We start from the raw sequence: 25458 nt of genomic DNA on the forward strand, positions 1-25458 counted from the left end.
GGGGAGATAAAGCAGGAAAAAAAGAAAAAGATTGACAAAAATTCATGGTGTCGACTTCATCAGACTAAAGAGCCTTTTCAAGGCAAAGGAAAACAGGATTGAAACAAAAAAACAACCACTAACTGGGAAAAAATATTTGCAAGTCATACATCTGATAAAGTCTTAATATCCATAATACATAAAGAACTCACACAACTCAACAACAAAAAATCAAACAACCCGATCAAAAAATGGGCAGGAGACATGAACAGACATTTCTCCACAGAAGATATACGGATGGCCAATAGGTACATGAAAAGATGTTCATCATCACTGATCATGAGGGAAATGCAAATCAAAACTAAGATATCACCTTACACCCATTAGAATGACAAAAATATCTAAAACTAATAGTAACAAATGTTGGAGAGGTTGTGGAGAAAAAGGAACCCTCATGCACTGCTGGTGGGAATGCAAACTGGTGCAGCCACTATGGAAAACAGTATGGATGTTCCTCAAAAAATTAAAAACAGAACTACCACATGACCCAGCTATCCCACTACTGGGTATCTATCCAAAGAACTTGAAATCAGCAATTCCAGAAGTCCCATGCACCCCTATGTTCGCTGCAGCATTATTTACAATAGCCAAGATGTGGAAGCAACCTAAGTGCCCATCAACAGATGATTGGATAAAGATGCGGTATAGATATACAATGGAATACTACTCAGCTATAAAAAAGAACAAAATCATCCCACTTGCAACAACACGGATGAACCTTGAGGGAATTATGTTAAGTGAAATAAGCCAGACAGAGAAGGACAATCTCTGTACGACTCCACCCACATGAGGAATTTAATAAAGTAGACAAAGAGAACAGATTAGTGGCTACCAGGGGAAAGGTGGGGTGGGGGGCAGGCACAAAGGGTGAAGGGGTGCACCTACAACACAACTGACAAACAATAATGTACAACTGAAATTTCACAAGATTGTAACCTATCATTAACTCAATAAAAATTTTTTTAAAAATCCATGGTGTCTTATCACATACTGTACCAACCATTTAGAATTCTCCTTATCTTGGCCTTAAGAGGGCTGAAGTAATCTACCTCCCTCCTACCTCTCTAACCCCATGTCATTCTCCCTTTTACTCCCTAGGTTTCAGCATCTAACTGCATTGAACTTGGCAAGTTTGTCTTGCTCGTTTGCACCTCCTGTTCCCTTTGTCTTCCCCATCCCTTAACTTGTTTGCTTCCTTCTCATCTAGTAGAACACAGCTCAAAGGTCAGAGGAGTAGACGTTAGTTTGAGAACCAAACTAAACCTACAGCCTCCCTGGTTTCTATATGCTACTCTGGTAAATTTATTTCCTTTTCTTTATTTCTTTGTGTTGTTTTTTCTGCCTCCCTTATCCGTGCCCACCCCAGAATATAAGCTCCATGAGAACAGATACAAGGGCTGTCTTTTTTATTGTTGTATTCCCAGTTTCTATAACAGCAAACCTCTCCCCCAATAAATTATCCACTCAATAAATATTTATTGAATTGATGTTGATTGAATTAGAAGAGAGTATGGAAAGAAGAGAGAATGCTCCCCCAAATTAAGGCACCTGTGGCCAATTATTATGCCTTTATTATTTGCATAACTATAATATTTTATATTGCATTATTATTATTTTTCAGTAATCCAATGAGAAATGATGAGGCCTTAGCAGTGGTTTTCAACTTTGGCTATGCATTGGAATCATCTGGGGAATTTTAAAAACTATTGATGCCTGGGTGCCAGCCTCAGAGATTCTGACTTAATTGGCAGATGCAACCTGGGCATCAGGATTTTAAAAGCTCCACAGGAGATTCTAATGTGCAGCCAAAGTTGAAACCCTGCCCTAAAGGCAGGAGGGGGGGATATAGAAGAGAGTGAGTGCAGGGATGTGTCCGACGTATAATAAGCAGGACTTGGTGGTTAATTATAAATTGGAAGTGACTGAAAGGAGGGTGCCTGGGAAGAATCCTAGATTTCTGGCTTGGGCTTGGGTGAATGAGAGAGGCATTTTGAGAAAAGATAAATTCTGACTTGGATAGGCTAAATTTGAGGTGCCTGTGGGGATTCAAGTGGAGATGTCCAATAGATAATTGTTTTTTAATAGATTTGTGCTGCCCTAATGAAGAAGAGAAAATCCCTCTAGATTTCAGGCAGACAAGAAAAGCAATCTCTGGAAAATGACAATTGTACGGAGTACAAAACCATTCCCACTCTGCACAGCCTCTTTACTCAAAATCCCCTTCCAAGCCAATGCCCCATCTGTTCTGAAATGTTGTTCAACATGTTGATATATTTTCAAGGATTATATTATGTATGGGTACTGTTCCATAAAGCCATTTAACTTACTATTCTTGTACTACCTGTAGGCTTAAAGTACCCCATTGATTAAGTTGCCCGAAGCCTTCAAGTAGCATTTAAAGGAATACATAACAGCTTAAAAACTTCCAATAAATGAAAATAAACACACCCATTATTACTTTCTTTATGATTCATGGTCAGATACTTAGACCTAAACTGCCTAGTTTAGCTTTTTAATTGGTAAACATTTACTAGATTACCAGATACCAAGTATGATCTGAAAGACCATGGCTCCTTGGTTTCTAATTTAAATTAGACAGACACACCTAAAACAAGGATTGATAGGGCGATATATTTAGTTAAGTAACAGATGGCGAATGGACATTCTGTCCAGCATCTATCACATTCCGTTTCTCAGTATTCCAAGGAAGAGTGACTCTAAATCTTGAACAGAAATCAACTAGAAGGGAACGGACCAGATCTGGAACGAATGCGTTTACTCAACTAAGAAATGATACCAAGTCATATGTAGGTTAAAAAATTCGAACGGGGTATGACTGGCTTAAGGGTATGAGGGGCTTGAACAGGTAACGCTGGATTAAAATAATTCAGAATTTATCAATAAGGACTGATATATGAATTCTAAATACTTAAGCGACTTGGTGAAATTAAGGGAGAAAAAAAAGGGGTAGAAATGAAAAAAAGAAAGGTAACACCCTCACATAGGGTGTTAAATTGTGGGTAAGAGCTGCTCCTAGGAGCCTCTGCGCCAGACTCAGGTCTATTAAAACTAAAAGGACGAGTGGGTGGGGGCGCCGCCACTCTCCGGGAAGCACATTTCCTCGAGAAGAGTGGCAGAAACTCGCTGCAACATCCCGGCTCTGCTCTCCCCTGGGCTGCCAATCTAGCAAGTGAACCGTGAGCACACAAAGGAAGGATTAATAGCGTGCGAAATGCCAAAAGCCAGGTCCCCAAGTCCAGTATTTTCCCTTCACCTTGAGAGCAGCTTCAACCACCCCCGCTCGTCTTTGCAGGAGACACCTGCTCCACAGCTCAGCCAGCTCGGGGTGACTCTGAGGGGCAGGAAGGGCCGCAGACTGCCCCGCGCGGGGTACAGGGAGCGGGTCCGCGCTCTGGGCCACCCGGCTCGCAGGCTCGGCGCTCCTAGGCAAGCGCGGGGCGAACACGCATAAGCGAAGGAGCACGTCCCAGAGCCGCGCGCGCGGGCCCGGTGGGCGTGACGCCATGACGCACGGCACGCGGGCGGCGGGGCGGGGCAGGGCGGGCCGGGGGCGGGAGGAAGGAGTGGGAGGAGGAGGCGGGGACTGCGGGGGCTGAGGGAGGGGGAGAATGGCAATTACGGCGCTGGTTCCCGGGAACAGCCGTCAAGACAGAAGTGCGGAGGAGGAGTTCGGGAAAGCGGCTGTCGGGACGCCTCCTCTCGGTTCCCCGCTCCCCAGCTGAGAGGCTCCTCGGCGGGTCTGAAGGACCCTCCTCCGTACTTCTCAGGCTTCTGCCGCCGCCGCGGGGAGATGGGCCTGCTCGCCCGCAGCCCTGCGCCGGCCGCGGCTCCGAGGAGTTGAAGGTACGGGCGGGCTCGGGAGGAGGGTGCGCCGGGGCAGGAGGGCAGGGGCGGCTCCCGTTTCCGATCCAGGGCGCTCTGGCACGGCCGCTGCCCTCGCGCCCCTCCGAGGGACGGAAATGGATTCGGAAATCCCAAGGGAAAGGCGCCCCCTTTCGTGCTCGGCGCGGGGCCGGGGGTCAGGCCTCGGGCTGGTTCCGCGTCCCCCGGCCGGCCCGGGCCCGGGCGTCCCCTTGGCTGCGGGGGCGGAGGCGGAGCGTGGGATCCGCCCCGAGCCCTGTCCTGGCCCCGGCGGTCTGTGGAAGGGCCGCCGACGGGCAGTGTTGTGACGCACCCAGGCGGCGCTCCCCTCGAGTACTTCCTCAGCCCCTCAAGCTGGCGACACCGAGGGCAGCCGCCTCGGGGAGGCGGCGGGGGCGGAGCGCATTCCTGATGGGTGAAATCGGCTCTAACGGGACTGATTTCCGGGCCTCGCTGCAAATTCGGAGCCGGGGCCAGCGCCCCCCACCCCTGCTGCCGGGGGCTCTAGGGAAAAGGAGGCACGCACCGGGGAAGGTTCATCGGGGGGAACTGCCACCCCCTTGAAGAGCAGAAATGAAACATAGGAAAAATGGTGCAGCCTTGGGGTAAAGTATGTGTTCACAGGGATCTTCCACGATTGTCTCCCTCATGCTGAACCTTCAGGGAGTTCCCAGCTTTCACCCAGCAAGTAATTACCATTGTTTCTAATTTCTAGTTTTTCCTATCATCTGGGTTCCGCTCTGCCGTTGCTCTTTCCCCCCATTTCCATTAATGGGAAGAAGGAAAAGAAGTTAGGGTTCATTAACCCCGCGACAAGGGCAGTAAATAAAAGAGAGGAGAGAGTGGTTAAGGCTATATATGGGAGAAAGAGAGGTCTTAATTTTTTCCCATTGGCCCTTGAAGGTAGAAGTATACGAACGATTCTGGTTATTATTTACTATTCAGATTGTTGCAGAGGGTTCTGTTGGGTCGACGTTGGAAAGGACAGCGTCTAAGTGGTGCTGCAATTTTCAAACCCAGGTGTTGGCTGGAAGTGCTAGTTTTAAATGTTAGTAAACAGTGGAGGCATAAAGTAATTCTTTCCCCTGACTGCTTGCCTTAAAATGTTTGTGATCTCTTCTTTTCATTCTACTTTTTTTCCTCTAAGAACATGGCTGTCTTTTTATTTCTTTATTTTTTATTATTATTTTAACCAATAAGTCTGACAGTATGCCTAAATTTCATTTTCGCTTTTGCCGCTAACCATCTCAATGCGAATCTTTCCACTTCTGTTTATAATTCAAGCTATTACCGTATTTGCCTGTTTATGCTTCCTTAACACCCAAGTACCTGAACGGAATTAAAATGTAAATACTTCTCTCTATTTAGAAAATGGTGATGATCTATTGTCAACTCTTATTTTCAAATGTTCTTTCCTTGCTATGTGCAATTCCATCGTAAAGATTTAGAATTAAGTCTTGGGACTTAAACCAAATTATGCACCAGCAACAAAAAAAAACCCTCCTTTTTATTTGTTCAATATTTTCCTTTTTTATTACTGTATACAATTTAACTGAAGTTTAAATTTCATGTGTCCACGGAAACTATTTTAATGTGACCGCAAGGTGTTTTTCTGGGGAAAAAAATTACATTTGGCGAGTAATGTTAGTGTATGTTTTCCGTATCTCTGACTTCCAGAACTAGCCTAGTAAGGTTAACTTTTAAAACTGCAACATTCTTTTAGAACTTGAAACAACCCAATTCCTAGTATCCAAATAGTAGCTACTTGAAATATTGTTTCATTTTGGGGATGCCTCAACTGATCATTAGTTTATGTAAAGAACAGTCCATTTTACTGTCATCTAACCAGTGTTGGAATTTATTTTTAAAATTTTGGTGGTGATTTATAGAATTTTGGGTGCCTTTTTACTTGACGAAATGAAACCATATTTTTTTTCTACCTAACATATGAAAGATACTAAGGTTAGTATCTGTTTTTAAAGACACTTCAGCCTTTTAGTGGAAAATGAGTGCACGTCACAAATTTGAAATAAGGGAAGTCATAAAGTGATATTTTTGCAGTTGTGAATGTAAGACACTTGGTGTCACCTATTTAATGGGATCGAATTGACAGATGCTAGTTGTTCTTATGGAGTGGTTAGATTGAATTAAATATAAGTAATTTGAAGCAAGCTTCTTTAACATTTGAAAGACTTTCTTGTATATTATGGCCGATTGAAGATAAAATTATGATTTATCTTAAAGACTGACTTAGATTTTTCACAGAAATTCTTTGGTTTCTAGTTATCCCAACCCTTTTTTTTTTTTTAATCTGGAGGGTATGGGATTGAAAAATGTAGTTTTCTGATTTTTTCAAGGGGGAGAGGGCAGACAAATATGTGATAACATGTAAAAGTTGCTAGTCAAGTGCTGGGCACAGAGCAAGCTGGGGATGAATTTTGTAAGCTGGGGGTAAGTTTTGTTGCATTTTCGTCTGAATTGCGTCCTTATATTTCTTCTCTACTCAGGTTACAAAGGGAAAAATCTTAAGAGAATTATTTTTCTGATGCTGCTGACAAGTGACAATTGATTGTCAAATACAGGCTGGATTCATGCTGACTAAGCTTTATGCTATTTTATTGTTTGAGGCACATATAAAAATTAGGCCATTTTGGGCTGAAGGCCAAGGGAAAATTGAATTTCTAAATTTATATTTGCATATTGCATTGTATTTGGCAAACTAGCACTAGTAGTTTGGCCTGAAAGGACCCATAATCCTATATGGAGTACTTTAGCTTAAAGATTTTGGTTTGAGTCTTTTTTGGCAAAATGTTAATCTGATTATTTATGGAGAATAGTTAAATTTTGCTTACGTTATTATTTTCTCTAATCAGGAGTAATTATTATTTTTCTTCCTCTTTTTTTTTTTAAAGTCATAGGATATCAGTTCTTTGTTAGCTGACAGAAGATGTATAACATCGAAACTCTGTATATAACCACACCTGCACAGCTAAAGATTGAGGATAGTATTCCTTTCTAAACACATCTGTGTTTCAGATGGTGGTAAAATTCAACCAAGAAAGGCGGTGAAATCATTTTGAGTATTCAAAACTTGGGTGCTTCATTTATTTCTCAATAGGTATCGTATACCAGTAATACTTTCTGTATTAAAGTGGGAAAAATTAGCACCTTTTGATAAAGGAGTTTTTGCTTGTATTGCTCTCTTCGTAGCTGTCAATAAAACCTGAACGATTATTTTGTTTATTGTAACATTTTCTTGAAAGCTATTCCATTAGCCTTAAAAGTGTTATGTATTCTTGTCTTATTGATGTTACTTAGTATTTTAGTTTAAAAAATCATTTACTACAGACATAATACTTGTTAATATGTTTTAGAAGTCCTATTTAGGAGAGTTTTCTTATGTGAAAGCCTCAGAAGGACAAAACTAATAAGAAGTTATTTTAACCCTCAGTTAAGTTTGTGCAAAATCCTGCTCGGAAATCACCTTAATTTATTTAAGCCCAAAAGAAACTTCAAAACTTCTTGGGTCCGAAAAACTAGAGTTGGCTTCTTAAAATTATGTACACTTAACAATTTCGACCTCTGTCCTTCTCTGGAGACCCTTGAAAGTATAAATAGTCCTGCTGTAATGTGAATAGCAGGCAGGTTGCCAGTTAAAGAGACACTGGTAGAGGTGAGTCATAAGGAGGGAGCAAGAAACCAGGAGAAGCTACTGGAATGTTATAGTATTAGGCTTCAGATAAATATTATGTAGCATAATAATTTAAGTATTGTATCACAAAAATAGTCTGCCATTAGTAGTAGGATCTATCGATGATTTATGTTTTGTGATTTCTAAGTCAGGTATTGACATTTCCTCCCCAAAATTGGTATTCTAAATTAAATTATTCTTATGCATTATCACAAATGAGAAAATAGTATGTGAAATGTGCAGTAGAAATGGAGGAGATAATGTAAACTTTATGATGGCAGGGATCATTCTCTTTGTTCACTCAAAGTCTCAGCATTTAGCATAAAGCCTGACAATAATAGGTGTTGAATAAGTATTTGCTAACTGAATAAATTATGTATAATGTAAGTATCTATTTCATAACTTTCTCTACAGCAGGGCCATCTAATAGAAATATAATGTCATAAATATAATTTAATATTTTCTATTAGCCACATTAAAAAAGTAAAAAGAAACAGGTGAAATTAGTTTTCGTAATGTATTTTATTTAACCCAGCATATCCAAAACATTACATTTCAATGTGTATTAATAAGTGACTTTACATTTTTTATTCATACTAAGTCTATAATTCAGTATGTGTTTACACTGGACAGCATAGCTCTAGGGGCATTTCCTATGAAATATTTGTCCCTTTCCACGGAAATTCTTTTCTTTGTCTTTTGATAGTCTTTTTCTAACTTGTTGGTGTGTCTTTTGAGACCAAATACAGAAGCGCATATGCCATTGAACTGGAATTACTGAGTTGAATTGAAAGTCAGGACACCTGACTCCTCTTGGTTTTACAACTCCCCCAAAATGACTGTGCCTCTCTCTTTCCCTGTCTATAAAGTGAGGGAGAATATGCTACCATCTATTTCATTGGATTCGTATAAATTACATCTTTGAAACACTCTGAACTACTCAGACAAGATATCACAAAAGAGATTTTTTTCATTATTAGTAACTTGTCATAGGAAGTCTCACTATAAAAACAAAAGGAAGAAGTACGCATGAGACTACTCCATGTGGAGGTCCTGTTACCTCCTATATTAGAATCAGTTACAATGAATAAATCAATACAAAATGCTCTTGTAACATAGAGAATCAGGAGAGGTGTCTAGGTCTATTAGAACACCAGATTTTAAACCTCTGATCCATTTAAATATTGCCTGAACTAATCTGTTCTTCAGTTTTTGTTTGTATGAATAACCCACACTTCTTATATGGGTATCTTTAAATCAAAATCATGAAATAAAGTTCTTTGGGAAGAGGAGACGGGGACTGATAAGTGAGTGTGAGTGGGGAAGGTAAAACAATCATTTAGAAAAGGCTATCATCACAGGATTTGTAATGTATAGCCCAATGACTAGTTCTTTTATCCAGACCAAGGGGGGCGATGGTTACCTGGGAAGCAGTTGTACATAGCCGAATATAGCCAAATCAAATAGATGTCTCCTTATAGGCATACCCTTTAAAAGAAAAAAACTTTCCTTATGGATGAACATCCTTTGGCCTATTGCATAAACAGAACACTTTGCTGATATCTTTGGCAAAAATTTCTGGAATCATATAGTAGGTTGAATGGTGGCCCTCAAAAAAGTTCACATCCTAATCTCTGGAACCTGTGCATGATACCGTATTTGGAAAAAAGTGTCTCTGCAGATGTAATTAAAGTAAGGATTTTGAGATGAGGGGATCATCTTGCATTATTTGAATGAGTCCAGAATCCAATTGCAAGTTGTCCTTAGAAGGGAAAAGAAGAGGGAAATTACAGGCAGACAGAAGTGAAAAAACACACAAGAGGAGGAAGTAATGTGACCATAGAGGCAGAGATTGGAGTGATGTGTCCACAAGCTTGTAGTCACCAGAAGCTGGAAGACGCAAAGAACAGATTCTCTCTTGTAGCCCCAAAAGGGAGTGTGGCCCTGCTGGATTTTGGACTTTTAGCCTCCAGAACTGTGAGAAAATAAATTTCTGTTGTCTTAAGCCGCCCACTTTGTAGTAATTTGTAGCAGCCACAGAAAACTAATACACAATCAAAAGTCTTCAGAAGCCAAAGATCTGTGCTTATCTTTGTTTTATATCATGTATTGTAAATATCAGAGACTTGACAGTCCTTCCTTTACAATTCTAATCCTTTCTTAGAAATATCAGAGAAAGTTTCTTAATACCCTCAAGTCTCAACAGGCCTAAGAAATAGATTATATCCTGTAAGATATATTGTTATTTTTCTCTTCTGTCATTCCTTCACTCCTGCTCCCAATTTGCCCCTTTTTTGCTCTTAAGATATAGTTCACATTTAGGACGGGGGGCAAATAAAATATTGATGGGGCTAGACCAATAGGTTTTGTCTTCTGAAGGTATAATTCCTAAAAGGTCCGCCTTCCACCTTTTCTATCTACTTTACTGATCCTCCTCTTCTCCCCTGTGTCTTAATGGTGGAACGACACAGGCCTCAGTCCTTACCCTTCTGTTTACTCCTTTGGTGATTTCATCTGTGCTCATGATTTTACACACCATCCATATAACAACTCCTCCCAAATTTATATCTCTAGGTCAGACGGTTTTCCTGAACTCCAGGCTTGTTAAATGGGTATTTGGATATACTTTCCCACCTAAGATATAAAAGGCTTCTCAAACTTAGATGTCTGAAAATGAACTCCTGCTCTTAGCTCCTGTCTAAAACTTACTCTCTTCACAGCCTTCTCCATTTCAGTGGATAGCAGTTTCAGTCTTCCAGATAATCAGGCTCAGATCCTCTTGGAATCCATCAGGAAATCCTATCAGTTCTACCTTCAAAACATGCATCAAAACATATCTTTATCACCTCCACTGAAAAGCCTGTCATCATCTCTGTCCTAGATTATTGCAGTATCCTTTAACTTTCTCCATGCTGCTACACTTACCCCCTTCTTCCCATTCTATTCTTAGCACCTGAATTATCCTTTTAAATTATTCAGATTCTAAACTATCTCTGTCTGTTTAGAAGCCCCAGAGTTTCCACAACTCACTTAGAATAAAAGCCAAAGTCCTTACAGTGGTCTATAAAACCCCACACAACCTGGTCATCCATTCTGACCTGTCTCATATATTCTTTGCCTTGCTCATTTTCCTTTGGCCACATTCTGGCCTTTGGGCTATTCCTTAAACATACCAGGCACATTCCTGCTTTAGGGCCTTTGCAATGGCTGTTCACCCTGCCATGGTTACCTTTTCCCCAGATTTCCACATGGCTAACTCCTTTACCTCCTTCAGGTTTGTTTAAATGTCATCTTTTCCGTAAGCTCTGATCACCCTTTTAAAAATTGTAATCAGCACCACATGGATACACACTCCTGATTTCCTTTACCCTGCTTAACTTTTTTTCCACTCTCTATCAAAGAATCACAGTAAAGTGCTTAGATGAAGTATTTAGAATATTGTAAGCTTCTATGTAAAAATATGAAACAATTTTTAGTAGTTTGTTTGTAATTACTGACCTAGAATGATTTGTGGAGATAAGATAGGATTTGGGCCTTGAAAGAAGAGTGAGACTTTAGATAAGCAGAAAAGATGGAAAAGAGTATTCCACACAGAGACAAAGGCATAGGAAAAGTCATGGAGGTGAAACCATCTATGTTTTTTCGTGTATTTAACAAATAGATCAGTTGGCCAGAGTGTGATATTTATGTAGGAGAAAGGTAAGAGACTAAGTTTAGATTGTGGAAGGCTTTGAATGTCATGGAAAGTTTGAGATTTATTTATCTGTGGGAAGTGAGTGGAGATTTGTAAGCAGACCTTAGCAAAAAGGCTAATGTGATCATTCAGAAACCAGTAATTAATGAAGGCTTAGACTGGGAAGTAAGGCAGTAAAAAAGGACTGAGACTGGGGCTGGCCCCGTGGCCGAGTGGTTAAGTTCGCGCGCTCCGCTGCAGGCGGCCCAGTGTTTCGTTGGTTTGAATCCTGGGCGCGGACATGGCACTGCTCATCAAACCACGCTGAGGCAGCGTCCCACATGCCACAACTAGAAGGACCCACAACGAAGAATATACAACTATGTACCAGGGGGCTTTGGGGAGAAAAAGGAAAAAAATAAAATCTTTAAAAAAAGTAAAAATAAAAAAAAGAAAGGACTGAGACTTTGGCTGTGCCGCATTAGCTGTGTGGATAAATCAAATAATACATAGACCAGTGCTGTTCAGTAGAATTTTCTGCAGTGATGCAACTGTTCTAGACCTGTACGGCCCAGTATGGTAGCCACTTAAGGCTATAGAGCATTTGAAATGTGACTAGTGCAACTGAGGAAATGAAATTTAAATTTTTTAATTTTTAATTAATTTAAACTTAAAAAGCCTTATGTGGCTAGTCATGATCTATTGGACTGAGTAACTTTAGACTACAATTTTCTCACTTATAAAATGTAGAGGTTAGATTAGAATACTAGTGTCATTAGAAGGTTAGGTTCTGTGGGGCCAGCCCTGTGGCTGAGTGGTTAAGTTCGCGTGCTGTGCTGTGGCGGCCCAGGGTTTCCCTGGTTCGGATCCTGAGCGCAGACATGGCACCACTCATCAAGCTATGCTGAGGCGGCATCCCACATGCCACAACTAGAAGGACCCGTAACTGAGAATATACAACTGTGTACGCGGGGGCTTTGGGGAGAAAAGGGAAATAAATAAAAATCTTAAAAAAAAAAAAGAAAGAAAGGTTCCACAGCCAAATAAAGTTGGTGCTATATTTTGAGAAGAGCAAATGGGTATTTGTTTGAGCAGATGCACCTGTGCATGACCAGCATTTGTGAAATAGTTCCACGTTTGTAGCCTTTTCACTCTTTGTATCTCCATGACAGACCAACAGACAGATGGGTAAAAAATATTTAAGGCAGTAATTGCCAAAAAATTCAGTTACTCAATTTAAATCAAATCCAAGAAGTTTAGTGAACCCCAACCAGAATAAATACAAGGAAAATCACATCTAGGCACATCTTAATCAAACTGCTGAACATCAAAGATAGAGAAAGCCATTAAGATTTACATTTTTTCTTTATTCCTCACCTTCTCCCAAACTCTCAACATAAGCATATGTTGCTGAAGAAGTTTAATAGCCTGTTAGGCTTTTGTAATATAGAATACATCATCTAAAATAGAAAGTCTCGTTTCTTTATCTTCTTTCTTGATTCTTTTACTTGAATATAAGATAGCACAGGCTTCACTAGTGACCAAAATTAGTGATCAATAGAAACTCTGCTGGGAATCTCTGTACCTATTCCCTCCTCACTTAAAAAACAAAAGCAAAAAAAATGACTTTTTACTTAGTCCCCTTTCTATTCTCTTCGACAGTGCTAGTAAATACGGTTGTATACTAATTGTATTACATTCATGTTTTAGAGGTGCTGAACTTCTGTGTGTCAGACATCAAAAAAAGAAAATTAGAAGCTGTAGGTACTCTTTGCTCTTATACTTAGTATTTAAACCATCAACACAAAATTATTGGATTTTCTCCATATTTTAACCTTTTTGAGAAGTAGCAGAAGAAGCCTACTTTTAGCTGAATAACAGAAGCAAAAACAGATATTCCAGAGTATAATGGGATTTTCTTCTGGGAAGTAATTTCTTTATTGTCTATAAACTTTTTTGCCCAGCCTTCTGTATTTCTAAAACACCCTCTCATGAGTCTTAAATCATTTAGGCACGTGGGTGGCTATTAGATGCTACTAAAGTGTTTATGGTTAGGAGGTGTTTATTGGTAGAATATTTTAAATCTGTAATTCTTGACTGTATAATGTCAAGATACTTAATGTCTTTTATTTATCCTGTAGCACTTGTAGGATAAAGGTTCTTGTCTTTTCAGTTTAAAAAGCTAGATGTAGTAAGGTTGTATTACTTAATAAAGGTCACACAGCAATAGCAAGCCCAAAGCAAAGATGTGAATCTTCAGTTCCTCATTGCCACTTAATGTGTGTTCTGTGTCATAATTTATTGAGCCAGTGTTTATTAGGCACTTGCTATAAGTTACATATTGTGTTAGGTACTGGGGATACAAAGCTTGTCTTAGATTTCATTTCACCTAACATTTAGTTCTAGTATAGAGCCAGGTTTTGTTAGGTACCTTTAGCACATGTCAATTTCACTTTATTCTCATAACATCTATTTGAAGTGAGTGGTATAATCCGTATTTTATAGTGGGGATCACAGACTCAAGGAGGTACCTTATCTAGGAGATTTTATAACTAAAAGTGGCTGACCAGGTCTTGACTCCCAAATTCTCTTTTTTATACATTCAGTACTAGGTGTTTTTTATTTGCCTTGTTTTCTGCCCCAGAGGAGGTTGACCTCTAAAGACTGCCTGACTTGGGCTCCCTTGTTCATTTCTTGTTGGATTTAGCCAGTGTGGGGCACTGGCAGTCCGTTGGAGAGCCAGAGGAAAGAGAAGCTGGATATTTATTCTTCCAGCTGCTATTGGGCAGCTCCCCTCCAGTAACTGCTTCCTCCCTGCCCCTTCATTCCAGTGGGTGCCAGTGGCTTCCTGAGTATTTTGCTGTCTCTGTTGTTTCATTTAACCCTGCCCACACCTTTGTAAATTTGCCCTTCAGTTATCTTTTCCAGAATGCTTTGGTTTTTTGCCAGGACCCTGACTGATACATACAGCTTTTCTTAAAATATGGGCTATTACTTGTATGGATTTGAGCTTTCTGACTGTTATCTAACCTGTGTTTATGAGTGTTTAGAATCTGGAACACATTTTCATTTAAAATGATATGGTAATTGTTGGTTAGATGCTTCAACTGGAATGCTCAACTTCTATAATTTTTACAAGTATAAAAAATAGCATGGTGCCAAATTAATGTATTTTATGATGAGTCAACATGAAGTTATCAGCTCTTTTACTAAATCTTTGGTCTTCAAAGCTTTGACACATGTGACATTTATTCTGGGCCATTCCTATTTCTTAGTTCTTAACATATTCCTCAAGACATAAAAAAAAAAAGGAACAATCAAGAGATCTTGACTTTAAAAGGATATAAACACTGTGATCTAGAGAATGTTAGGTAAGCAGGGTCATGTCTTCGTCCTTCTCTGTACTAATCTTAGGTGCTACTCTTCAGTTGAAGTACATAAAAAGGTCAGGATTGAGTCTCCTTTGCCAGCAATAATACTAATTCTCCAACCAGTTTCTTGAGGGCGTGAAAATTTGTAGCAGCAGTTGACAGAGTCTTGCTTGCTTGTTGGAGTTGTGCTAGACTGGGAAAGAGGGAAAAGGGAGAGACATTTCTCATAGCTTAATTAGCAGATGACTGGAATTCCTTGTGAAGTTGGTGTTAGAGAAGTGTGTCTTTTATGATTTTAGATACTTGGTTGAAAATACATAATTTGGGGTCTACTTGTATTCTCTTCTTTTTCTCTGTTTCAGTAACTAAACTATTCTAGCAACTTTAATTACAGATCCATACTTTTATTTGGAGAGGGGGAGGTATTCCCACTAAGCCAATAGCCATAACATGATGGAGGCCAATCTCAGTTGTCTTTTTCCGTTCACTGCTTTTCTTCATGTTATCAATGCATTATAGTTTGACAAATCCTTGTGATAGTAAATCAATTTAAAGGGCTTCCAAGATTGGGGATTATTGGGAGTTGGGGATATTTCAAATTATGTCATTAAGTACATTTACTGCCTCTCATCATCTGTTCTTGCTCTGAAATGGTATGAATTATATAATTATATATATAATTATACCATGTAAACATCTAGGTTTTTATATATAATATATCCTGAATTTAATCCAGTAGACCTCATATTTGTCTTTGTAGACCTAGTATAAACTAATTGGATTTTTTAAAAAACAGAGCATGTATATGCCTAGGAGGTATGACAATGAAATAAGAAGACTGATATTTTCTTGTGGTTATGGAATGGTATCATCACTTTGTGTCATTTTAAGAAATATTCATTTGTATTTGTTGATGATGTTTGTCTTCATAACACCATCTTGGCTCTGGGTTGTATTAAACAGATCACAAATATTCAAGTTCTACCTTTAAAACCTTATTAAAAAGTTGAAGGTAATCAGGAAAGAAGAACAAAGTGAAATTTTATCTGAATTTTAAAAGTTGAGTACCATTTGCTTAGGAGGAGAGAAAAGGGAGTGGCATTTCAGACAGAGGGAATGGCTTCAGTGAAGCATGGAGTTGAGAGATAGTTAAGACCAGCCCTAGGTGATGTGCAAGATATAATTGTGTTTTATTTTCTGAAATAATTTTTGATATCCTGATAGTGACTAGAGAAGTTATTTCATGAAAGCAACTGCAGACAGATGATGGTACTGAGGCTGAGATACCAGAAGACCTAAATTTGACCCGTAACCCTATCATTTACTAATCGTGCAGTATTTACCCTCTCTGAACTTCAGTTTTCTCATCTATCCAATAAGGATAATATCCATTTCCTAGGGCAATGAGGTTTAAATCAAGACACAGATAAAAAGCGCTTTTACAATTCTAATGTGTAGTGTTATTATTATATACAACATATTTTTCCCTTCTTTTTCCAAGCAGTAACCCCACTGTTAGTTTTAAAACTCAAATAATATTTTTGTCTTAATGTTGTGTTCATTTCTGAGGCAGAACATGGCATAATAATACTTACAGATTCATGCAGTTGATAGTGTACTTTAAAAAGTTGAGTTCAAAAAGAAGAGTACTATATTAAATGATGCAAATATTAGATTTTTATTTTTCACTGGAGAATGGAATCAACTTTTTCCAAAAATAAGTGAAGTTCCTGTATCACTGAATTTTTTTTTAATTTCACACATTTTGTTATCTGTTCAAATTGGCAGAATTTGTGTAATACTTTTTCTTTTTAGTGGTTTGGGGTAGTCTTAGAAATCCATGTTAGTTTACTAATTTCTAAATGTTTATGCAAATAAACAGTTTGATTAAAAACTCTTTGTGATGGGTAACCCATATAATCTTGATTTCATATATCAGTAAAATAATTAGGTTTAGTTCTTTACTTAATATTCTGAGTCTGGTTTCCCATCTGCAAAGGTAGAATAGTGAAAAAATGGCTAAAACTTGTAAATTGTAAATCACTGAGAAGAGAAGAAAGGGGATGGATATGCCTATACTTCTGGGATGGTAGGATGAAATCATGACTCCATCTTCTGAATCTGCTGTTGGGCCTCATGTGCTCAAAGACTCCCTCTAAATTTGGTGAAAATTGACTCAGCTGTGTTCAAACAATGTAGTAACAAACAGAAATTTAATGTATATAGATTTATAATTATTAGTTTTGTGATATATGTTTCTTCCTCAGACATATGACATTGCGGATAGAGGCCATGTCTATCTTGTTCATGGTGATAACCTCAGGGTTTAGCACATACTGGGCTAGATTTCCACTCTGAAATTAGGCCAAAATCCCCTTGATTGAGGCATTCCTAATACTCTTCAGTCACATGTTTCCACTTTCATGGATTTTTTTTTTTATTGTGGTCATAATAGCTTATAACACAGTGAGATTTCAGTTATACATTATGGTTTGTCATACACCATATCAGTATGCCCCTTCACCCCTTGTGCCCACCCTCCAACGTCCCTTCCCCGGTAACCAGTAATTTATTCTCTTTGTCCTTAAATTTGTTTATATTCCACATATACGTGAAATCATATGGTGTTTGTCTTTCTCTGTCTGGCTTATTTAGCTTAACATTATGCCCTCAAGGTTCATCCATGTGGTTGCAAATGGGATGATTTCATCTTTTTTTGTAGCTGAGTAGTATCCCATTGTATATATACACCACATCTTCTTTATCCAATCATCTGTCGATGGGCACTTAGGTTGCTTCCACATCTTGGCATTCATAGGTTATTTCTGAAGAAAGATAGTCATTAACTTATGTGGATTTTTTTATAAGTCTCTCTTATCATCTCTATACCATAGATTGTTAATGGGTACCTTACTATAATCCTATAGGCTGAAAATGGCTATTAACTGAGGGGTTTTTTTAATGGAACTTTTATTTTTAGTACCTGAAGTTATGGAAAACAAGGAGCCATGTTTTGGAGGCCAAGCCTATAGACTTTAGTTTTTAAGTGAGGATGTTTAGCAAAGTCTCTAGTGTTGGTGGTACTTAACCAGAGTGTACAACTAAATTATTGAGAAACATTTTCAAAATATATGAGCTCAGGACCCCATCCTCATTTTGATTGGGTAGCTCTGGGGCAGAATATGTTTTTTGTTGTTGTTTGTGGGGTTCAATTAGGTGTTTATTTTTTTAACTTTAAGTAATAGATGTTTGTGATACAATACTATGCAGAAGGTAGAAAGTGAATACTAAAGATTGTACTCTCCAAGGTAGTAACCATTGTTAATGGTTTTTTAACATTTTCCCAGAAATTGTGTATGTTTATGTAAGCCTGTGTGGGTATGTTTTTTCCATAAATATGTTCGTACTGTATGTACTATTTTGCAATTATTATTGTTCACTCAGCGTTGTATAGAGAGATCTTTCCAGTTCATTACACATAAATTGTGGTTGGTTCGTTTATTTTTGCCAGTCCCCTATTGAACACTTAAGTTATTTCCAGATTTTGTATGGGGTTTTTTTGGTCTTGTTTTGTTTTGTTTGCTTCTATCAACTAGGCTGCAGTGAATTTCCTTGCACAATGTGTCTTTGCACACTTGTGTCCTTACATTATCTGAAGGATAAGTTTTACATGTAGGATTGCTGATCAAAGAATATTTCCATCTTGAAGTTTAATAGATAATGCTAAATTAGTTAGTAAAAATTGTGCTGATTTGCACTCCTCCGAACAGTAGGTGAGAAGCTTCTTTCAGTACACACTCACTAACCCTGTTCAATCTTAATCAATTTAACGTGCACAAAGATGTTATCTAATGTATGAATTTTCATTTCTTTAGTTGTGAGTGTTGTCAAACACTGTTTCCTATCTTCCTAATTTTTGTAATTCTTTTTTTCCCAACGTACTGCTTGTATATTTGCTCATTTTGCCATTAGGTTGTACATCTTTTTCTTATCAATGTGTAAAAGCTGTTTGTATGGTCAGGAAATTTTTTCATTGTTATACATGTGTTTCTAGTTTATAGTATTTTTTACCATACAGAAATATTAAATTTTTAGTATTCAAATTTGTGTATTTTCCTTTGAGGCATATTTGTGTATTTTCACAATATTTTGGAAAGGCTTCCTAAGTAGGATGACCATATGTTCCAGTATGTGCCTGTTATCTTAGTTCAAATATTAATAGCACCTCCACTCACTCTTATAGGTTCTCATTTGGATAATAAACTATATGGCTCTCAAATTTCTAAAAGTGTGCATTTTTTTAAAAAAAATTCCCAGGTGATACTGATTAAGTACCACTGGTTTAATATTTTAAGTGATAAATTCTTAGGACAAGATCCTCAAGATACATTCCCTTTACAGTTCTGTTCTGTGATACATATATTGAACACTGGAGTGCAGAAAGCATTTTGAGATACAAGAGAAAATAAAAACATAAAGAAGAAAATCTGCAGAAAATTTTGGTAAAACCTACTATTATGCTCTATATTTTCTTCAGAAGGGAGAATGCTGCAAATAATGGGAAAATATAAACTGATGGACATGAATAAAGTTTGCCTAAGTGAAATGTTTTTCTAGATTTTGTGTTGGGAAATCAATATGGCTTTCTCTGGGATATGTGTTGATATCAACTCAGGAAGCCTTTTTTTTTTTTTTTTGACTTTTAATTGTGGTATAACAGTCATCAGAAAAATGCATTAATTCTGAATTCGGAGGTCAATGATTTATCACAAAGTGAACATACCTTTGTAACCACTATGCCGATCAAAGTTCCCTTTGTGCCTCTCTCTGAAAGGTAGCTACAATCATGACTTCTAACATCATAGATTAGTTCTGCTTGTTTTTGACCTTTATTTAAATGGAATTATACGGTACACATTCTTTTGTGTGAGATTCCTTCTTGTTGTGTGTATAGCAGTATTGTGCTCATTTTCATTGCTTTCCAGTATCCTAGAGGGTGAATATACCACAATTTATTTATCCATTCTACTATTGATAGAAATGTGGGTTGTGCCCAGTTTTTTAGCTTATTCTAATTAATGCTGCTATGAATGTTGTTATGTATATCTTTTGATGTGTGTGTGTGCATTCCTTTCTTTTTCACACTCATTTCTAGGAGTATAATTGGGTAATGGAATATCTCTCTTCAAATTTGATACTCTTAAACAGTTTTCCAAAGAAGTTGTGCCATTTTACACTTCCACCAGCAGTCCACATCTTTGCTGACAGTTGGAAATGTCAGTCTGAATTTTAACCATTCTGTTGGGTGTGTAGTGGTCTCCCAGTGTGGCTTTAATGTGTATTTCCCTGATGACAAATGATGTTGAGCACTTTTTCATATCCTTTTTTGAAATGCGTAAGTCCTTTGCCCATTTTCCTATTGGATTGTCTGCTGTGTCATATTGATTTGTAAGTGTTCTTTCCATACTCCGGATACTGGTCCTTTATTAGTTATATGTGGCAAATGTCTTCCACTCCCTTGATACTATCTGTTGATGTTATTGTAATCCAGTTTATCAGTCTTTTATGATAAGTACTTTTGTATATTCTGTTTAAGAGTTCTTTTCATTGAAATACTCTCTTCTATTGACTCCTAGAAGCTTTATGATTTTACTTTTTGTATTTAGGTCCATGAACCATCTGCTTGGGGTATGCACCTTTTCTCTTCTCAGATGGTAACCAGTAAAACAGTACTATGTTGTTTTGGTTTTGAAAAGGCTGTTCTTAGTGCTCAGCAGTGTCACCTTTGACATAAATCAAGTATCCGTATATATGTGGGACTTTTTTTCTGGACTGTTTTTGGTTCGATTGGTCTTTGTATCCATCCTTGTGATGTACCACATTGTCTTCTTAATTACTGTAACTTTACAGTAAGTCATTATATCTGGCAGTGTAAGAGAACCTCCCCCCCACACACTTTGTTCTTCAACATTGTGTAAGCTATACTTAGCCCTTTGTATATGCGTGTACTTTTTATTGTCAATTTTAAAAAAAACTCCTAAAAGCAGTGGGGAATCATTGAAGTCTGAGTGATAATGATCAAAAGTTTTGTATGATATTTTAACAATGATAAAGTCAGCTCAAATCTAGAATCTTTTGTTGAATTAAAGAATGTCCTTGTTGTTATTTCAGTGTTGATTTTATATTCTCTTGTAGTCTACTCAATAAATTGGCCTTATTTAAAAAAATTAAAACCTGATGATTAAAGAACATACTTGTTTGATGTTTCATAGTGAGTTTGTAAATTTATGAAAAAACAAGCAGACTAAGAATACAATTAAATGATCTTGGTGTTTTGTTTTGTTTCAGAACATCTATGATAACAGTCTTCTGTAAACTGAACTTTTTCAAGAATTCTCTGAAGGAACCAAGTAGGATTTTCTTACATCATGACTTAATCTGAACGCAACAACAAGAAATAAGTTTTCTCTCTAAATATAATGAAGGGTTGTGTGTAAACACAGACCCTGACTCAATTCTGATGAACATTTTAGACATGAGTTTGCATCGGCAAATGGGTTCAGATCGAGATCTTCAGTCTTCTGCTTCATCTGTGAGCTTGCCTTCAGTCAAAAAGGCACCGAAAAAAAGAAGAATTTCAATAGGCTCTCTGTTTCGGAGGAAAAAGGATAACAAACGTAAATCAAGGGAGCTAAATGGCGGGGTGGATGGAATTGCGAGTATTGAAAGTATACATTCTGAAATGTGTACTGATAAGAACTCCATTTTCTCCACAAATACCTCCTCTGACAATGGATTAACTTCCATCAGCAAACAAATTGGAGACTTTATAGAGTGCCCTTTGTGCCTTTTGCGGCATTCTAAAGACAGATTTCCTGAGATAATGACTTGTCATCATAGATCTTGCGTGGATTGCTTACGACAATATCTAAGGATAGAAATTTCTGAAAGTAGAGTTAATATCAGTTGCCCAGAATGTACTGAACGGTTTAATCCCCATGATATTCGCTTGATATTAAGTGATGATGTTTTGATGGAAAAATATGAAGAATTTATGCTTAGACGGTGGCTCGTTGCAGATCCTGATTGTAGGTGGTGTCCAGCTCCGGACTGTGGGTAAGAAGATTTTGTCTAATTTTTCTTGAGTTAATTTTTTTTCTCTGTGGATAAAATAATAGTTTGCTGACCATTACTCAAAAGAAAAATCTTGACATGCCAGTTAATTGATTCATTCAATAGATAAACATATATTGAGTGCATAACATATGTCAGGTGCAATAGTGGATGTTAAAGGCAGGAATCTTACTTTACTCATTTTTATATTATCTCTGCATCACATATTCACTTAAGAGCATTTTCAGAAGAAAGGGATAAGATAGTAGAGTACAGGATCTAGTTGTGGGCAAAATTGATTTTCCCCATACATTTGGGGAATTTTTATTTTGGTATAACAGATGAAATGATCAGGGGTTTTGCTTGTTTGTTTTTGGTGGGGAGGTCATTTGTATAAACTTAAATGACTCTTTTTGAAGGGTATCTTAATCTGTGCCACAGTATGATGTAGTCATGCTGGTATAGATAACAAGTATTTACTAGTCTCAAGATCTAGAGGTTATGTAGTACTTCACATGCCTCAACTTTTTGAATTACAAATACCATTTTCCCAACACTTAAAATAATTTTGCATATATATTTGATTATCATGTTAACAGCAACCCCTGTTTAAAAAGAATTACTATGTACGGTTGTCACAACCAGGAATAAACAGTCAACATGCTCTTCAAGAATAACGAAAGCCATAAATACTGGATGTGATTTAGCATACCATTAGTAAACCAGAAATTATCTATAAGTAAGAGTTTGGGAAACCCAGAATTTCCAAGTTTATGTGGATACAATCAGAGACAAGGTTTGAATGTGAGTCTGTCACATGACAATTTCAGGACTCATCATCCAAATCAAATCTGTTTTTAACAGCCTGTCTAGTAGCAAATTTTTAGATTGCATCTAGCCTATATTCTATAATTTTAAATGAGAAAAGTTAGTAATATGTTTCCAGCCTGTGCAAATCTCAACCAGTTTTCCGAGGTGTCACTGGCACTTAACTATCCACCAAGGATTTCTGTGTAATATAAAGCATTAAAAATATTACCTAATTTTTAAACATTTTATGAATTCCTTAGTTGTTTGAAGGACTCAGAGATACTATTCAGTATCAAATTTGAACTATGCTCTCCTATTCTACATGGAGCTTGAACTATAACATAAGAAAATAATAGGTTAAAGATAACTGTCTAAACTGGGCCAAGGTTGGCTGTGCTTGCAGGTGTATGGCAGAAGCAAACACTGGTACCCATGAAGGGCTAAATTCTTAAGAAAAAGATAGGAAGAAAATAGGGATAGTGAACAATGCCTTTAAATAACTTGAGCAGGAGACAGTATCCTGTCAGAAGAACAGCTTGGATCTGATTGTAGCACTCTTGATCCCATGGACCTCTGTACAACATGTTCACTGTTGCAGGTGTGCACATTCATTAGAGTAGATTTCAAGTTGGATAGCAATTTTTAGGTTAAAAAAAACTTTTTGCAAGTCATTATAGCAAATTCTCCTGTAGAGAGAGTTCATCTAGTGAGGAATATGCCTCTGTATTGCTTCTTATCTGGAGAAAGAGTGTGATTTTCTAACTGTCTTTCACAGAACCCTAGGGTAAGAGATATTTCATGAGTTCCTTTTAAGTGTTTAATAGTTTTAAAAGAAAAAATCTGAAAATAATGGAACAAATTAAAGAGAGGTTTAAGTGGCAGGACTTCTGGCCAGGAGAGGTTGAGGCAATAAATCCAGGGGCACAAGCTTTCTAGTCACTAAATAGGAGTATTCTCTTGTGCTGAGTGGATTGATCATGTCATCATAGTAGACAATATCAACACTATCAACCTAATGGAACACTATATTTGGGGCTGACATAGATTCTAGTTTATATAAGAACTTGATTTGGGGTGAAGCATGCCAAACCAACTGGGAAAATATAGCTTATTCAACATATAGAATTGTGAAAATTAGATATTTGAGGGGGGAAAAATTAGATTGTCACCACACATAACACATCAAAACAAAATCAAAGCAGGTTACAGAGGTAAGTTATATAAATAAAAGGAAACAAACTAAAAGAAAATACAGGTGAATGATTAGCTTACCTACTGCCATATTATTTATTAAAATTTAATGCACAATCACCCTATAACTTAGAAGAACCACTCCTGATTGAATACCTTAGAGAAACTCTTATGTGCCAGGAGACATCTAGTTAGGAGACATGTTTAAGATTGTTCACAGCAGCAAACAAACAAGAAAAAAACAAATGTTCATTAACAGTAAAATGAATAAACATTTAGTTTCATGCTTACCTCTTGAGAGGAAGATGAAGGGATGTGAATTTTGAGGAGCAATCAAGGAACTTCTAAAGCCACTGATAAAAAAAGGTAACCTTAGATTCTGAGTCACCCAGGATAGTCCCAGTTGATGCTTATTGTACTGGTGTAATTTTTAATAGCATCACCTTTTTTTCTCAAGTGTTCCAGTTTAGGTTGTGAATTATATGGTCACCCTACTGATCCTGTTCTTATTTTATGGTAGATACAGGGGTATTCGTTTTATTGTTCTGTATAAATCCTTTCATATATATGGAATTTCTCAGTAAAATTTTAAGGTTTTTCATAAACTCAGACTTTGGGATATTTCTGCACAGTTTCTTCTCATTGAAACTTCATTGTTAGAAAGTAAAATGGCTTAGTATTCTGAATATTTTGGGGAGGATAAATGTTAACTCAAGTATAAAATACACAATAATAGAAACAGCTACTTTAATAGATTCTGTTATTTTGAAAACAACCACTCAACTGTTAGAAGTTTAACAAAGAATTGGTCTTGATTAATTTGGCTATAAATTAATTTTTGGTTTTGGTGGTTGTCAGTAGTCTTACTACAAAGGACAAAGAAAACACGTCATGGAGATTACTCTTATTTATGTATTCTCGTTTATATTTGATTTATGCTGGCTCTCTAGATTGTTAAGAGCATATTTTATATACTTGATTATGTTATAGGTTTTATGGTTGTGTTATGTAGAAAACATCACCAAGTAACATAAAACTTATGTGTATACTTTGAAAACAGAATACTACATAAGCCCTCATTAAAAGTTACAGTTTTACTTACTATGAGCATGTACAGACCTGATTTTTAATCTCTATCCTATCATATTGTTATAAGGATTAAGATAGATCTTTGATGTTGCTACTTGCATAATTCCTAGCACACAGGAAGCTTTTAGTAGCTCTTACTTATCATTCCTCATCTCCATTTCTGGTTTTGTTTTTATTTTTTTAGCACAGTCATTCAAATATTTAATGCACCTATGTGCCAGGTACTGAAGATTTAATAATGAGCAAAAGATGAAAATCCCTTCCCTCTGGAACTTATTAAAATCTTTGGCTCCAAAGAGGGACATGTTTTATTTAAACTCCATTTATTTTTTAAATCTGGCATAAGGAATGTGGTAAACATCTGCTTGGCAGTTATTCATAGAAATGCTTAGCCAACAGTATGGTACCTTAGGCATGTATATAGTATTTAACCCCTTTCATTGTACAACACACTTGAAAGGCTTTTTTCCAGAAATGCTAGATGTGAAATTATGAATTTTTACTTTTGCTCTTGGTATTTATCAATATGGCTGTTCTTTGCGTCTGACATCAGTTTTACTTAAACATGTAATTTAACACAGTTTGAGAAATACTGCCTT

At 37.3% G+C, this 25458-nt stretch overlaps 1 protein-coding gene and 1 long non-coding RNA gene across 4 annotated transcripts in view; one reads left to right on the plus strand and one right to left on the minus strand.

Moving 5' to 3' along the window:
- The window catches only part of LOC124228112 (uncharacterized), a 64817-nt gene extending 61263 nt beyond the window's left edge, over positions 1 to 3554 (minus strand). Inside the window, exon 1 of the long non-coding RNA XR_006885635.1 lies at positions 3314 to 3554. This is a non-coding gene — a long non-coding RNA (uncharacterized LOC124228112). The remainder of the gene's footprint in view (positions 1 to 3313) is intronic.
- A 94-nt stretch (positions 3555 to 3648) lies between these two features.
- RNF19A (ring finger protein 19A, RBR E3 ubiquitin protein ligase) overlaps positions 3649 to 25458 on the plus strand; it is a 45082-nt gene continuing 23272 nt past the window's right edge. Inside the window, exons 1-2 of one of the 3 annotated variants that reach the window (XM_046642200.1) lie at positions 3649 to 3903; positions 21005 to 21772. In XM_046642200.1, coding sequence (XP_046498156.1) covers positions 21177 to 21772 — 596 coding nt within the window. In that variant the 5' untranslated portion in view covers positions 3649 to 3903; positions 21005 to 21176. Of the gene's footprint in view, positions 3904 to 3932; positions 4610 to 21004; positions 21773 to 25458 lie in introns of those variants that run through there. The other 2 variants (XM_046642201.1, XM_046642202.1) reach the window with 2 other exon arrangements.

Source organism: Equus quagga, chromosome 16 (genome assembly GCF_021613505.1).
Source record: "Equus quagga isolate Etosha38 chromosome 16, UCLA_HA_Equagga_1.0, whole genome shotgun sequence".
NCBI classification, from domain to species: domain Eukaryota; kingdom Metazoa; phylum Chordata; class Mammalia; order Perissodactyla; family Equidae; genus Equus; species Equus quagga.